The sequence below is a fragment of the Musa acuminata genome, chromosome BXJ2-6 (assembly GCF_036884655.1).
Source record: "Musa acuminata AAA Group cultivar baxijiao chromosome BXJ2-6, Cavendish_Baxijiao_AAA, whole genome shotgun sequence".
Lineage (NCBI taxonomy): Eukaryota > Viridiplantae > Streptophyta > Magnoliopsida > Zingiberales > Musaceae > Musa > Musa acuminata.
The window spans coordinates 10,990,558-11,003,637 of record NC_088343.1 but is presented as its reverse complement, the minus strand read 5'-3'; the positions used below and the strand labels follow the sequence as shown (position 1 = coordinate 11,003,637).

The following is a 13,080-nucleotide window of genomic DNA, read 5'->3' as shown; positions in this document are numbered from 1 at the left end:
CATTACATGGCAGGTTGTCATTCGACCAGGTGACGTTATCCCTACTACCGGCGGCAATCCAACTGAAGCCACACGCCCTTCTTCTCACCGTGTCCGAAGGCTGCTGGTGGCGGTCCCGTCCCTTCTCAATCCGCCGTCCATCGATAACCGGGCCGCCCTCGCCCTTGTTACCTGGAGAGGAAATGCTCGCTCTGGTACCTCCGCCGCTGGCGTGCGGTGCTCCTCATCGGAGGAGCCCCAGGCCCGGCCGCGGTGCTTGCTGCTCGAGCCTGAGAGAGATCCGTCAGGCGCCGGAGCTCCTGCGGTCCCTGCCGGAGATAAGGGAGGCGAAGCGGGTGGTTCTGGTGAGGCACGGGCAGAGCACCTGGAACGAGGAGGGTCGTATTCAGGGGAGCTCCGACCTGTCCGTGCTCACTCCTAAGGGCGAGTCGCAGGCCGAGACCTCCCGACAGATGCTCCTCACCGACTCCTTCGATGTCTGCTTCACTAGGTCGGTCCATTATTCCTAAAATTCCTCGTCTTCTTTGATCTTTTGTAGAAAATTTCCACCTTTTAAAGATTCGATTTCTTATTGGCCTCCGCCTATCTTTTCTCTCTCATTCTGAAGACAGTAAGTCTTCTGAGAAGAGGAAGAAGGTGAAAAAGGGTGCTTTTTGATATTTTGATGTCATCAACATCACGATGGCTGCTTTCTTGCAGTTTTTGCTGTGTGATTGATACATAGGATTCGGCTATTTGGTTCTTTCTGTGTTGACTGTGTGGAACGTGGTTTTTGTTATGTGTACCAGTCCCTTGATTCGATCCAAGAGGACAGCCGAGATCATATGGGGTACTCGGCAGGAGGAGATGATTCCGGAACCTGACTTGAGGGAGATTGATCTCTACTCTTTCCAAGTTAGTATTTTACCAGATCGTTGTGTCTTCCTCCCTCTTGTGTTGCCTAGAACGTGGGCTTCTGCATTGATACTAAACTTGTTGTTCTCAACACCAATCCAGGGTCTTCTGAAGTATGAAGGAAAGCAGAAATTTGGGGATGCATATCGCCAATGGCAGAAGGATGCTGCAAATTTCAGCATCGATGGGCACTACCCTGTGCGAGAATTGTGGGACCGAGCGGAAAGCTGCTGGAGCAAGATCTTAGCTCATGAAGGGAAGTCGGTGCTTGTTGTTGCTCATAATGCTGTAAACCAAGCTCTGGTTGCCACTGCAATAGGTATATGTGCTATTTATATTATTTCAGTTCTCTGGCCGAACCTCTCCTGTTTTTGTTAGGACCAGCATAACAGTTGGTCACTCTCTCAAGGACTTGGGACACAGTACTTTAGGATTCTCCTACAGAGCAACTGCGGGGTCAGTGTGATAGACTTCACCCCAAAACCCAGAGGTGGTCCGCCACACATTTGCATTAATCGTTTGAATCAGGTACATGCTTCAATCTAACATTTATGTGGTGATTAGTAGTTGCTAGTATCATGTAGGGATAAAGTGACGGGAAGGGATAAAGTGTTCCAAGAGCTTTTGGATTACGTTTCAAGTCATGGTCACACTAATAACACCACTTACGGCCTCATTGTGGTTGGTTGTTGCTTTGTTATAGTCGCCCCTATGTTCGACAAAAGTGTAGTACCCAAGTAATCCTTCTAGGCCCCTATTCTTTCACTTTCTTTCATCTTTGTGGAAGAATACATGATATTAAATCTCCTTTGGTTGTACTATTTGCTTTTAGGCATGTTTTATTTCTTTATTGTAAGATTCTACAATGATTTGCTTTCTCGTTATTAATATATTTTTAAGGCTTATAGCAAAGATAAGTTTCGGAAGGCATTCACAAAAAGAAAGGCTTCATAAATTCTGTAGTAGGGTCATCACAAATAATTTGAGAAGCTGAGAGGCTTTTGAACTTATACCAGCCTTTGTTGGTTTTCAAAAGATATGAGAATAGATAAGAGTATTTAATATATTTTTGTTTTCTATGGCATCATAATAGTAGCATTACAGTAGGCCTTTATGATACTTTTAGTGCCAGAAGCTTATCGAAAGTTGTTATCCATGGACTTAATTCTATTGCAGACACCAAATTCTCCTGTGGCTCCTGGAACTTCTGGAGGAAGGAAAACTAGAAATCGGATCATTTTAGTCTGCCATGGAACCACACAAAGCAACACTGAGGTACAAAAAAAAATTGATGATTATTAGAGCTTTAGGTTTACTTATAAAAGTATCACTTTAAAACTTGACAAGTATTCACTATTTCATTTCTTGCATTTTAGTTTCTTCTAAGTTTCTTGAAATCGCCAATTTTTAATTTTATTTCTATCAGGCGAAATAGTTGAAGTTTGCAGGGTTCATCTGCAGAATTTCTAAATTAAATAACTCCATGTTTCCTTCTTTTTAATAGTGTCATATCTTTTGTTTAACGATTTTCTTATTTCATTGGTCGCAAGGTTATAGTGTCTGTTATATTTCGTTTCTGAATTAAAGTCATCTCTCTTGTTTTTCTATAATAGTTTCTAAGAGAATTTTTTTCTAAATAAAACATATGATTCGATTCTAATTTTCAGGTGTTTGCCAATATGGGATATGAGTCCATGAATATGCTTGGGATAATACAGGTAGCTACTTTCTTCCCTCCATTTGATAGCATTCTGCTGGCAATGGATTTATTCATCCGACCATTCCTGGACCACTATTACTGCAGTCACAAAAAACCGCGGAGCTTCTTCTGGACTTGAAGATCGATTGCATTGCCTGCAGTCCACGTGTTGCCTCAGTTGACACAGCCATGTCTATATCGGAGGTGAGACTCTTTCGAAGTTCTCCAAGAACATCAGAGAACAAATGATTCATAATTCTGTGTCCTCAAATCATCACAAGTCACATATCATTCTATCAGTCTCACTTTGAACACAGGTCCAAGAAGCTGCAGATTGTTTAGGCGCCGACTGCATGCCTCGTTATGTGGAGGTGAAGAAAATGGTCGACCTCGAAGTGGAACCTGCCTTTCAGCAAGCACAGAAGGTAAAAGTTTATGATTTAGAACTCATTTCAGTCTTGGACAAACTAACATCCTATGTTTCAACTCCATGATTTCTTGCACGCAAAGTGTACAAACAACTCTCATATCGGAAATGGTTCATTAATTTTTCTTCTTTTTTCTCCCAGAATTCAACAGGCAGCTTGGTGGTTCATCCAGGTTGGTTAGATGGCTTTGACCATCGATCATTAACCGATATTTGGAGGCAGACAAAGAAGGCTTGGCATTCCTTGCTACACGAACTCTTGAATGAATCAGAACCAGAAAGAAACTTGGTGGTTGTAGGACACCCTGCCCTTCATATTGCACTGATAGCCCAATGCCTCAACCTAACAATGGAAAGGATGGGATCCTTTCATCTTGATGCTGGTAGCATCAGTGTTATCGACTTTCCAGATGGGCCTACAGGAAGAGGCATCGTTCGATGTATAAATTACACGGCACATCTAGGAAGATGGTCCATTCCAGTTACAAGATCGACAGCATATGATGAAGAGTTTTAGCTGAATTTGCAGGTTTCTCTTTCGTTCTTGGTAGACTTGATCGACCACAGATTGATTCATCATGTGTATATATTGTATTCATATAAGAATTATGTAATTTGAAAAGAGGAAAAAGGAAGAAGGAATTTTACTCATACAAAAGAATGGATCTTTGTATGATTATAAGCTTCATAATGATAACCTATTTGGCCACGCCAATTAGTTTTTACTTGTGTTTGGAAGGAATTCTACATGAAATCAACAACAACAGCAAGTTATGAGCAATCACTTAATAGGTGATGTGTGAAGGGTTTGCACTACATTCCATCATTACCTAAGGATCCAAATTTGGGTGCAGTTGTTTAATGTTTTATTTATTTTGGGTTGACTGTATGGATTCTATATAATCAAAATATTTTTAATTAAATTAAAATTATTAAATCATTATTTATAGTTTAAAATAGATTTTTTTTTTTTATCTCACATCTTCTAAATAGTACATATAGAATGGTATATATGAAGTAGATAATCTATCGAGTCCAAACCTATATCGGTCGTATGCTTCCAAAAATACTTCATTGGTGCATACCAAATCTATATTGGTCCGATACCCAAAACATCAAACCATACTACCATCACAGGATCATCTTTTTTTGCTACCAGGCAATGGATGTTTAGGATCAGCATGTCTGTGCCCACATACATGGGAATGAATCAAAGAGAGCCTACCTGGCCATCATGCTTTTCATTTTAGTGGCATAAGGTGGTTGGAATTGCTCTCCAAAGGCATTGCTTAGCAGGGATGAGCAAGTTTATATATTTCACTTCAGGATCACCAAAGTAATTTAAGTAAATCTAGAATGCAAAATAAGGATAATGGAAAGCAGCACTTCGTTTTCGCATAATACTCGGAGATATGACAAAGTGGAAAGGTTAAACACTCAGGTAGCCAGACAAACTGTCTATAAAAAGATTAATCAGTCTTCAGAAGTATATACCATCAAAATTCATGATTTTATAGCAGAATACCAAAAACCACCCATTTCAACAATCTCCAACAATTGATCAACAAACATCATGCCGGATAAAAAGCAGCATTCAGCTCATGACAAACAGTTGTACAGATATGATGTTAGCTTCTAAATCCCTTCAATCCCTATGTATTTGGCATGGAGATCAATCTCAAGCATATTCTATTTCCTGTTATTTGAGTGGCAAAGAATTTTGTAGATATTTGATGTATCTTGTTTTTGCTTGATATGGAGCAGTTGGCTACAGATCAAGAAGGCATTATAACTGGATCCCGATGGCAATGACATCAACTGGTCTTCCTGAGGGGAGACGGTTCTCTGGTTTTCTGCTACCCTTGGAGAGTAACATGACTGTGCAAATTGATAGTGGCATGTATCTGCAACAAAGGTTTCAGGGTGAGAAAAGGTTCTGGTGGCTGAACTGTAGAGAGGTCACAGTGCATGTTCTCTATCAGGAGAATCTCGCAATGAAATTCTACAGACAGGGCATGTTGAATGTTGTTTCAGCCATATCTATGCAAGTAACATGGAATGTATGGCCACAAGATGGAAGAATGCGCAAAACATCTGTCTCTTGGTACACCTACCAAAAGCAGCAAGATGAATTATAGGTCAATATCTTGAAAGAAGCCAGTAAGAAGGGGAAAAAAGTAAAAAACATAAACATTGTAAAATATCAGCCAGAGAAAAGTGCGATATGACCCTGCGTAAGTGAGCAAATGCACAAGAGTTAGAGAGAGAGATATATATATAACAAGATAGATAATTAATTCCTAGAGAATTAAACATAACTTGATTGCCAGAATGCACAAATGATATATAACAAGTCAGGTCATATCTTCTCAGGCAATTTACCTGTTATTTCCATCACCACTTTTCTGAGTATACTCTAATGCAACAAATGTTAGGAAGCTCCTATAGTTACAGTTGAATTTTAGCATCTATGTACATATACAAATAAATTGGCAAAAAAGTACAAGATAGTTGTGTTTTATGGAATTCCTGATCATATTTTGCTGTAGCCATTATTTATTTCATCATCTCTGGATCCTCTAAGGTTTTTTTCACCAAAAATTATTCATTGTCACCAGTGCAATATTACATGACTCTTTAGGCTAACTCTCCAAATTTAAACAGTTCGTTCTTCAAGGAAAAGAAAAGATATAAATAAATACACTGAAAGATATAATGGAAAAGAAACAATTAAGTTCAGCAGATTGCATGACTATGCGGTAACAGAATTTTGTTATCATGAATAGTTATAACAAGTCAACATGCAGAAATAAAAATAATAAAACTCAAGCCTGCAAAAATGGTAGAACAGGAATTGCTTCACAAAAGAAATTAAAAGATGCACAAACAACTACATGTTTTCCTAAAGTAAAACTAAAATCGAATAAATTGTGGTGCATCTACAGGACCTCAAAACATCAATCTAATTGTTCAACAACTATTGTTTTCCTAGAAACTATCTAGAACAAGGTATACAAAATTTTTTGTTAAATAAATGAAAAGCATACAAGAAATTGGTGTTCTTTGAAAGCTAGTTTTTTGGTCAGATAAACAAGAATCACAGGTCTAACACTCATCCGATGGGAAGCATCGCAATGCCAATTCAATCATGTTCAATAAAACCATCTTTCTACTCATGCTTGAGCAGATGAAAGTAAATTGTTTACTAAAATAACGTATATTGGACAGCAACTTAGAATGCAATAAGTACTTTAAAATTTGAGAGTGTCATTAACTTATCAGTACCATTACAAGCCAAATTCAAACCTCATATATATCACCAACTAAAGGCATATAAATGAAAGGAACATTATAACGGTGAACCAAGTGCATGAGCCTCCCACAAATGCAGGATCTAATAAGAGTTAAGTTAAGCATATTGTTTGCTAAAATAGTTTATATTGGACAGCATCTTAGAGTGCAATAAGTACTTTAAAATTTGAGAGTGTCATTAACTTTTCAGTACCATTACAAGCCAAATTCAGACCTCATATATTTCACCAAATAAAGGCATATAAATGAAAGGGACATTATAAAGGATGAACCTCCCGCCACTGTGAAATCTAAGGAGACTTGACGTACAAGACTCGAACTCTAGTCTCCCATGTTGCAAAGGAATAATCTTACTGTTGTACTAAGTGCAACCTCATAAAAGAAATGTAATGAAATTGCAAAAGCAGTGAGTTTTTAGATTGAGCATTAAGCAATACCATGACAAACCAATTTGACAGCCCACAAATTCACCAAAGAAAGACATATGCGTAATGAATTAGCAAAACCAGAAATCTGTCCCATCCATGGACATATAAGAGCTAACATATTGTGTCAAGTGTCAAAAGGAGAAAAAACAATGACAAGAACAACAAATTGAATGTCCCCGGATACTGATAAGTGGTCATTATAAAGAACGACATAAACACAAACAATCAAAAGATCAATAGACATAAAGAAAATGAGACCTCAATGTGCCTCCTGGCCCAATGCAAGGGACTGATCACCAAACTTCTTTATTGGAAAATTAGCAACTACAACTGGTTCCAGCCCATTGACCCCATGTTCTAGCTGTTCAAGGAAGAAAGCCAAAGGAATAAGTGGGTAGTCATCCAATGCTCACACATCACAATTTCAATAACAAATGAGCATCATCCATAAGAAACTCCAAACCTGTACAATATCAATCTTTTCTCGGTAATTCCAGTGCTAAAAGGCACTCAAACTCGATTAGATTTCATGCATCCTGATTGTCCAGAAAAAGCAAACAAATGATCAAAAGGACCAATAAAACAGTAAAATTAAAACAACATTTCCAATGACGCAAGGCCGTGTACACCTCCCTCCTATCGTCACTCATGACACCTCCCTCCTTTGCAGCCCCCATTTATGTCTCAAGGGAAATCAATGCTGGAAACCGGGCGTGCATTGATCCAAGCCCACTCCACCACAAGGATGTACTTAAACAGAACAACATAGCTCGTAGAGAAAAGGGTCTCCTTTATCCACACAGCGCAAAGTAACAAATCGAAACAGTGCCTTCAACACAAAAGCGCATGAATTTCTCGTTATAGAGAACAGAAAATGAGAGGCGTCGAAAAGGAAGGGACAGCGTAGGAACCGACAATGCCGAGGTCGGATCTGGTGGCGGCAAGGAAAGCCATTCTGGTGTCCCTGAGGTGCATCATGGCGCAGATTAGGCGAGTGCAGACGAACACAATGAACATGGTGCTCACCGAGCTTCGGGTCACCGTCATCATGATTCCTGCCCTTCCTTCCTCTCTTCTCTCCACTTCGCCTCAAAGAATAGGTTGCTGACAGACGCACCTCCCTCGTCAGAATCCACCGCCACCCCTCGAAATGGCGCCGCGCCTGTCTGCCACGGAACGCTTCCAGATCACGGGTGTCGCGTAATGGGATCGGGGTCGGAAACCTTAGGCGGAGAGGAAGAGGAATCAGAGGGGAGGAACTCGAATTCGATGGGGTGGAGGAAACTCCCAGCGGCGTGAGAAGCAGCGGTGAAGCCAAAAGCGCCCGCTCGTGGAAGCCAATAAGAAGATCGAATTGACTCTCGACCCCACTCCCCATATATAATTTTACTTCAATTTAAACTTGGTATATATATATATATATATATATTTATTTATTTATTTTATTTTATATATATTTATATTTATATTTTATTTTATTTATATATATATTTATATTTATATAAGACTGTCCTCCCAAGGCTCATCTTCACATGCATTCTTTGATTTTAGGGTCATTAACTTGTAGAACTCAAAGAATTGTGTGTATGTATACACTCTTATAGTCAATTTCTTGATTGATGACTTGAGAATGGTACGCTCGTTTTTTAATTGTATATATCTTTTATGAAAGGAATATATGTAAGTGGAAAATCTTAATATTTAAAGTGACGCATATGATGGATTGCAATTAATTGGGCTAAATGTATTCATTCCAAATCTTATCAGGGATAAATGCAAGAAAATCCCAATTACGTACTATTTCTTGATGCCCTCAATCTGTCAAGAGTGCTAAGTTTCTTCTTGTCTGAGGTCTAAATGCGATGAATTATTATCATCTCATATTTTGTTTAATACTAAAATAATTAAAATTTTATTTTATATTTTTTTATCTTTTTTAATATCTTAAATCTCTCTCACTGTCATTTTAATGTTGTATGGTCTCATGGTTTTCGCTTCCATCTTCATATCTATGGTTTATCATCTCCGTACGAAGATGAGAAAAATATAGAAAATAAAAATTAAGAAAAAAAAAGAAAGAAAAAATACAGCGAATGTGATTATAACGAGTGATAACAAGAGCGAAGCAATGGATGACAAAAGACAACCATGCGTATTTAAGGTATTAGAAAAAAAAAAGCATTAAATAAAAAATATGATGTATCATAAGACTTTTCGAAAGAAATCATCAAAAAATAAAATAAAATGATAGAATTATATAGGTTGGATTTAGCACATAATTCAATTAACCAAAGCTTTTAGATTGAATGGAAGGCCAACATATCAATTTCAGAATGCAAAGGTTTGAAAAAAAGAATGAGAATAAGAAAATAGTTTCATATTATTAAATCTAACGTAAAATAAGTGATGATTAAGAAGAGAACAGTCTCACAATATTAAATAAATCTGACATAAAAATCGAGTGAAAACTAAGAGAAAAATCACTTATTATTGAATCTGTACATCGACATCCACATTTCAGCTTTTTGACCCCCCACAAAAATATATTTTATTCAAAACACAAAAAATCTATATGGATGCTCAATTTATTGTGTTCCTCCCAAGTGAAAAATAAACAGCATAAAAGATTAGAAATATACACAAAAAAAAAGAGTAATCCGATTCAGTGGCAGCTCTATCGAACGCACTTATGTCATTTTATATACCGATGCGAGAATCTCGCGTTCAAAGCAGTCGCCAGAGATTGACTTGTTTTTTATGTCTGCTTTCGGCTGCGGAATAATCGATCGGTATGGTTGAAGACGACCACATGATGCACACTTTCTCGTTTCCTAGTACGAGGAGTCAACGACCACCGAGGGAGAGGGGACAGTGACATCGAGACAAGGATTCTTCTCCGCATGCAATTCATGACATTAAGGCTAAGGATAAGGCTAAGGCTAAGGATTTATCCTCCACTCTTCATTTCACTTTCGATATCCGTTAATCGATTCGAAATAAAAAACTATATATATTTAGGTGCATCAATTTTACTTGATGAAATTGATACGATATGATCCGTTTTTCGAATCATTTAGTATCATTAAAGTGTTTAGAATTCGGATGATGAAAAATATTCATTTTACTTTAGTTTGATTAAAAGACTATATCAATGATTTATCCAATAAAATTTCTTATACGATAAGCTTGTAAGTATTCGTTTAATAAACTTAGTATGAATATATATTAAAAAAATTATTTTTATATATCAACTTGGTTAACACACAAAGATCGTCAACCGGTAACTCAGCCTGATTGATTCTCTATCGAAAGCGCAGGTCTCTTCTGAATATTTTTTTTAGCTAACGTGAAGAGCATGTGTTACAGGCAAAACGAAGGAAGCTATAGGAAGAGTCAATGTGCTAGGAGGGGCTCAATCTTTGAGCGTTGAAACTTGGTTTGGGAGCTAGGCGATCGCCCTTACTAAGTAGCTTTTTGGCTATACCTCTGGGCTATGTCGATAATCTTGCACAACAAGTCTACATCGAGAGTGTCTCACATCAACTCCTCTTATGCTTAAGTCAGAAAAGCATGGGGAGAAATATAATAGTATTAGCAATAAATTAAGAGAGTAATGAGTTTATTTTGCCTATCCACCTCAACTTGGCTCGAGGCATGACTTTTATGCTTGAGCGTCGAGTAGAGCAGACAGGCCTCCGTCAAGGTTCCTTTTACCTAGCGTAGTGAAAACATTTAATACGGGTGGCTTATCGGTGCGTGCTCCCAATGGTAGTATTTGGGGACTATCAGGATGATGCCTCCGATCGGGCTTCCTTGTTTCTTTGGATCAGGCAAGGCGTGATCCCCTCATCGTTCGTATGGAAGAGAAGGCTAGTGAAGTCGGATCATACCATTGACTATTAATGTAAAGCTAGATTTATTTTTCCGACTACGAGATCAATGAAGAGTGGTTCCTATAAGTTCATTTCGGAAAGTCAAAGCAGGTGACGTGACCTCCTGTCAGTGATCGCAAAGAGTAGGTCGGTGGCTCTAAGTCTTCGTTTAGGTATTACTTACGAGGTGTGGGAAGCAAGGAATGTCAAGATTATCGATGATATTCGACTATTATGATATGTTCAAGAGACTTTTCTTCGATTCTTGTAGATGAAGTGACATTTCATTGGTTTAACATGTATTTTACATGCTTTGCTTTGCTAACGTTACATGTTATATATTTTAGTTTATCTATAGCCTAATTATAGTTGAACTCTAAAGATATATACAACCTATTTTTTAAAGATAGAAAAGAAGCCTAACATGGCTTTGTTACATTATAATAATTAATAAATAATTCCACGCCTGATTTTGGTGGTCGGCATACACATCACAAACACCTTTCAACTCAAAATTTTTAATTAATATAGTAGCCTCCAATATATTATTATATACTCTCTTAGCTATCTCATGTCTATTTTATGTGAGGTTGTTGTCATAAGTTCACACAAAACAATGCGCATTAAGTTTTCACATTGCCACTATTTAAGCATGACCTTTTTTTATATCTAAAGTATTGATATTAATATGATAAATTTAAATCCACATACTAAAGGTTACGATCTAAATTCGACAAATTTAAAGTAAAGTAGCATAGTTGATAAAAACTTTGGCTATGATAGCGAGGTATTGGATTTGATTCCATACGTGGGTCAATCTATACAAAAGAAATCTTCCATGCACACAAACATATACATTTGTGTTCTCTTTGGATTAAGAAGAAGTTTACAGACTGAAAGATATAAGATCAAAGATGAGAGAGAGAGAGAGAGCACTTTCGTACGTAGTATGAGAACTCAATGGATCCTATATATACTCGCTGTTTAATGCACTGTAACTGTGATGTCTTCAGCTAGTCAGCCCACAGCCGCAGGTCCGTGTGGCAGTCCGCCACCCGATCCCAATCGAACTCTTTCTGCATCGCCGGCGGAGTCACCAGCAGTCCCCTCGCCATGTCCTCCAGCAACTCCGGCATGTTGAACAGCGCCTCCTCGTCCACGAACACAGCCGGCGGAGTCACCAGCAGTCCCCTCGCCATGTCCTCCAGCAACTCCGGCATGTTGAACAGCGCCTCCTCGTCCAAGAACACCGCCGGTGGCCTACATGCGGCCTCGGGAGCTGGCTTCGGCGGCGATTTCGGGTCCCACGGTCCGAACATCTCGGCTGCCTCGACCGCGGCACGGCGGACGTCCTCCGCGGCCGCCGACTCCGCTCGGGGCAGCGCCCAGGCCGAGTCGGGGAAGTTGAGGCTGGCGGACGCGCCCCGGAGCGCGATGACGGCCACGTCGTGCGCCCTGGCAGCCATCTCCGGCGTCCGGAACGTGCCCAGCCATATTCGGCTCTTCTTCCGGGGCTCCCGCACCTCGGACACCCACTTCCCCCCGTTGCGCTCCCGCACGCCGTGGTACACCGGGTGCCGCGTCTCCCGGAACTTCTTCCGCCCGGCCTTCCGCTTTGGTGACGGCCCCGGCGCCCATGCGGTCGAGAGACCCGAGGACGAGGAGGAGCACGAGTACGAGGAGGAGGAGGAACCCTCAAAGTCCATGATCAGAGCACAGAACGGAAAGGCCGTGCAAGCTTCGAGTTGGAGACGTCGCTGACAGGTATTTAGCCTAAACACACACACATATATAGTGTGTATGGGAGTGATAAGAGTGAATGGTAAGGGAAGAAGGCGTTCCAAGTCGAACCCCGCCGCGGGCGCCACACTCCAGTGATGAGGTTTCACAAGAGAGAACAGATGAGGAATAAGAAAAGCGCAGGGCTTCCACTCGAGGAAGACAAACGTCGGGCGACTGCGGCAGCAGCAGAAGGAAAACGTGTTCCATCTGCACCTTCGTCTTTTTCCTCTTGGGATAATTACGGAAGGCGTGGAAGCACGCTCGACAAATCTGACGGCCACATCAATTCAGCAACCGGCGTCGAGGATATTGCTTTCACACTCCTACGGCCAGCGTTCCCCTTCCGGTCTCTTATCCTCTCGCTAAAGCAGCCTTTTCCAGGCTTCGATGAACAGAGAGACTCTGCATCTTCCAGAATCCAAATTGGCTTCGTTGCAGCCACCGCGAGGGCAGTATTCTCATTGCTTTCACTGCACCCACCGCGTGCATGCCAAATTACCCATTCCAGTCAAAGAACGGTTCGCATGGGTTCAATGTCCGGTTCGAAATCGATCGATCCATCACATGTGGTTCACATCATCAAAATCTGATCTATCCAACCGGGCTTGATTTGAAGTCGACGATCATTTAATAGTTTTAGAAAGGTCGATTTAGAATATTTTTAAG

The 13,080-nt window shown here is 40.0% G+C and overlaps 2 protein-coding genes and 1 long non-coding RNA gene across 3 annotated transcripts; 1 reads left to right on the top strand and 2 right to left on the bottom strand.

The window, feature by feature from the left end:
* The first annotated feature begins 15 nt into the window (after nt 1–15).
* LOC103987719 (2-carboxy-D-arabinitol-1-phosphatase-like) lies at nt 16–3,745 on the top strand. Its single transcript, XM_009406102.3, has 9 exons — nt 16–490; nt 789–894; nt 997–1,213; nt 1,304–1,422; nt 2,071–2,169; nt 2,562–2,612; nt 2,699–2,797; nt 2,911–3,018; nt 3,163–3,745. The coding sequence occupies exons 1-9, from the start codon at nt 183–185 to the stop codon at nt 3,535–3,537; spliced, it is 1,482 nt and encodes a 493-aa protein (XP_009404377.2). The 5' UTR covers nt 16–182; the 3' UTR covers nt 3,538–3,745.
* A 798-nt stretch (nt 3,746–4,543) lies between these two features.
* LOC135613495 (uncharacterized) lies at nt 4,544–8,072 on the bottom strand. Its single transcript, XR_010487319.1, has 4 exons — nt 7,676–8,072; nt 7,224–7,589; nt 7,019–7,121; nt 4,544–5,130 (listed from the first exon to the last, which is right to left on the bottom strand). It is a non-coding gene; the product is annotated as an uncharacterized LOC135613495 (long non-coding RNA).
* Nucleotides 8,073–11,445: 3,373 nt separating this feature from the next.
* Nucleotides 11,446–13,015, bottom strand: LOC135613494 (dehydration-responsive element-binding protein 1F-like). The gene has a single exon (XM_065110526.1). The coding sequence runs from the start codon at nt 12,336–12,338 to the stop codon at nt 11,646–11,648; it is 693 nt and encodes a 230-aa protein (XP_064966598.1). The 5' UTR covers nt 12,339–13,015; the 3' UTR covers nt 11,446–11,645.
* Nucleotides 13,016–13,080: the final 65 nt, after the last annotated feature.

What these genes read in the sequence shown, in the direction of transcription:
- LOC103987719 (XM_009406102.3), top strand. Translation starts at nt 183, where the DNA reads ATGCTCGCTCTGGTACCTCCGCCGCTGGCGTGCGGTGCTCCTCATCGG. An exon ending in CCACACAAAGCAACACTGAG is followed by an intron (nt 2,170 to 2,561) that starts GTACAAAAAAAA and finishes TCTAATTTTCAG; the next exon opens with GTGTTTGCCAATATGGGATA. An exon ending in CCTTTCAGCAAGCACAGAAG is followed by an intron (nt 3,019 to 3,162) that starts GTAAAAGTTTAT and finishes TTTTTCTCCCAG; the next exon opens with AATTCAACAGGCAGCTTGGT.
- LOC135613494 (XM_065110526.1), bottom strand. Translation starts at nt 12,338, where the DNA reads ATGGACTTTGAGGGTTCCTCCTCCTCCTCGTACTCGTGCTCCTCCTCG.